Source organism: Sycon ciliatum, chromosome 2, assembly GCF_964019385.1.
Source record: "Sycon ciliatum chromosome 2, ocSycCili1.1, whole genome shotgun sequence".
Taxonomy (NCBI): Eukaryota; Metazoa; Porifera; class Calcarea; order Leucosolenida; family Sycettidae; genus Sycon; species Sycon ciliatum.
This window is the reverse complement of record NC_088644.1, coordinates 4,048,341-4,050,840: the sequence shown is the minus strand read 5'-3', so window position 1 is coordinate 4,050,840 and position 2,500 is coordinate 4,048,341. Positions and strand designations below refer to the sequence as shown.

The window sequence follows — 2,500 nt, the reverse complement described above, 5'->3', positions numbered from 1 at the left end:
ACGATGTCTGGCAAGAGGATGTGAACGTAGCGCAGCTCTTTCAGGCCCTGGGGGTGCACACAGACACGGACAGGGCGTGATCACAGACAAGAAGCTCAATAGTTCAAAGCCATTGAAGCAGAACAAGTAGTACATGTTCATGATACGGCCATTGCGACCCCAATTGCCAACAAAAAAAGAAGCGGAAGGATTTTTTCCAGCCGTGCTGCGACCCACAGTTAATTGGGAACTCGTGGCCTGGCACGAGGAAAACATGGATGCAGTGAATGGGATTTTCGGTCGTTGACCACATGCTGGTGAGCTGATCTACTCACCCGCTGCATCTGCAGCTTGATCCTTGAAGGGTGGTGGCGTTCCTACGGATGCGGAAAACTCGGCCTCTAAATAGAGAAACCGAGTCTCACGCGAACCGTAAAATTTTTGCCAACAAAAGCATTCTCAAAAGGAATACGGGGAGATGAATCCTACACTCACCTCTGTGAAGTGTAGGAGGCAGGATGCAAAGGATGCCGCCGAGGACATCAAGTTCTGAACGAAACCTCGCGAACACGAGAACATGGCTGCCACGTCCCAGACGCTGCGCTCTTTCAGCAAGTGATGCAGCAGAAGTGTTAGGTAGAACCTACGGTACACCATCTCCTGGGCAGCGGACTGATGAACATGAGAAAGAACACAAACATGCATGGGTTGAAGGTAGTGGTCGAAAACATTAGCTTTAAGGCCAGTGAGTGAGGAACTGTAGGAAACCATCAAGAATCTCAGCGGCAACAACAACAACAACAACAACAACAACAACAACAACAACAACAACAACAACAACAACAACAACAACAACAACAACAACAACAGCAATAACAGAAGCAGCAGCAACAGCACCAGCAGCACCAGCACAACTACCACCGCCAGTGATATCACAATCAGCACCATAGCTATGATCACTGACAAGCAACAGTGCAACAGTGCAACTACTAGGATCACAACAGCGCGTACCATTCCAGCATTGGATCGTCCGGTCGCTCGCTGAGTAAGGCAGGCATCCGATATACCCAGGATAGATGCGACGTGAGCTTCTTCTGTCTGTAACTTACTCACCTACACAAGAACACGGGCAGTAATACAACATTGTCAATGTCACAAATAAGCTGAAATACTGTGATGGTGAAACCTGGCACGATCACCACTTTGTCACTTGTCCATGGTGACAAGAAATTGACGACATGTACTTGTTTACTTTGAAGTACATTACTGATGCACACCGGCCAATTTTCCTGCAGTTCGAGGTCACAACAGCAACAGCAACAACAACAACAACAACAACAACAACAACAACAACAACAACAACAACAACAACAACAACAACAACAACAACAACAACAACAACAACAACAACAACAACAACAACAACAACAACAACAACAACAACAACAACAACAACACATACAGCAATCAATAACTACAAGTACTTACTTCTCGGAGAAAAACCATCCAGTCGGGCTCCAAGTTGACTGTCTCAGACACCGGCGTCACCAGGTACAGCAGATGTAGATCTGTGGATAGGCTGATGGTACGCAGTGAACGCAGCATGTCACGGTATGCAATCGGTGCCACACTGACATCCAGTGAGCCTGGTCACAATCAACACACAATATGGGTTCTTGACATTGGCATGGTACATTCTAAACTTTAAAAAAATACATTGAAGCTTAGAACGTACCCACATCAAGAACATCCCCATGTCATCGAATCATAACACGATCAAGATGAACAGCAGTGCAGTTCAATATTACCCTATCTCATGGTAGAGTCCTGTGCCTGTGCACAGACCAGTGTTTGTAGGACTTGGGCTTCACAGTGCCCAGCACTAGCTGAGTCGGGATGACTCAATTTCTTCCACCAGAACATACTGTAAAACATGTAATTTTAGGTGTATTAAAATTTCGGTGTCAGGGACCTGCCAGGCTTCAGGTGTAATTTAGAATTAGGTGACCAGCTTTCCCTTCACATACAGTACATACTCTAGTGCCTTTTAGGTGTAATTTAAATTTAGGTGCCTGGTTTCTCTACCGAAATCACAGAAATTAAAGTTACACTGAAAATAACATGTTCACAGCAGCCTCAACACTATGTACTTCACCACAAGAGGTGGTGAAGTACACGCACAGGGTAGAGGGTGTTGAAAAAATGTAAGCACAACGCTAATAAGTTATAATAGAGAATATACGGGGAATGTACATGTACTTTTGGTCTAGTTTCCATACCCTTCATAGTAGCCATGCCTAGCGTCGTTGCCCGGTAGTAGTAGCGTGTGTTGGGACCAAGACAGCTGCTGCTAGCAGGTAATGACAGAGTAGCACTACTCGCCATCAGGCTCTGGGATTGAGAGGCGCCGTCAGTGCTGCCGAGCACCACCGAGGCAGATGCAGCAGCAGCAGCAGCACCGTCGCTGGGCTGCGGCCGCCGCCGGATGAAACCACTCTTCAGCAGTAGCTGCAGGTTACCG

The 2,500-nt window shown here is 46.8% G+C and overlaps 1 protein-coding gene across 2 annotated transcripts in view; it reads right to left on the bottom strand.

The window, feature by feature from the left end:
* The window catches only part of LOC135808309 (helicase POLQ-like), a 32,887-nt gene that overhangs the window by 12,266 nt on the left and 18,121 nt on the right, over positions 1-2,500 (bottom strand). For both annotated transcript variants that reach the window (XM_065321482.1, XM_065321481.1), the window contains exons 13-17: positions 2,259-2,500; positions 1,468-1,625; positions 991-1,092; positions 475-651; positions 1-47 (exon numbers count right to left, since the gene is read on the bottom strand). The exon at positions 1-47 is cut by the window's left edge and continues 67 nt beyond it; the exon at positions 2,259-2,500 is cut by the window's right edge and continues 5 nt beyond it. In XM_065321482.1, coding sequence (XP_065177554.1) covers positions 1-47; positions 475-651; positions 991-1,092; positions 1,468-1,625; positions 2,259-2,500 — 726 coding nt within the window. The remainder of the gene's footprint in view (positions 48-474; positions 652-990; positions 1,093-1,467; positions 1,626-2,258) is intronic.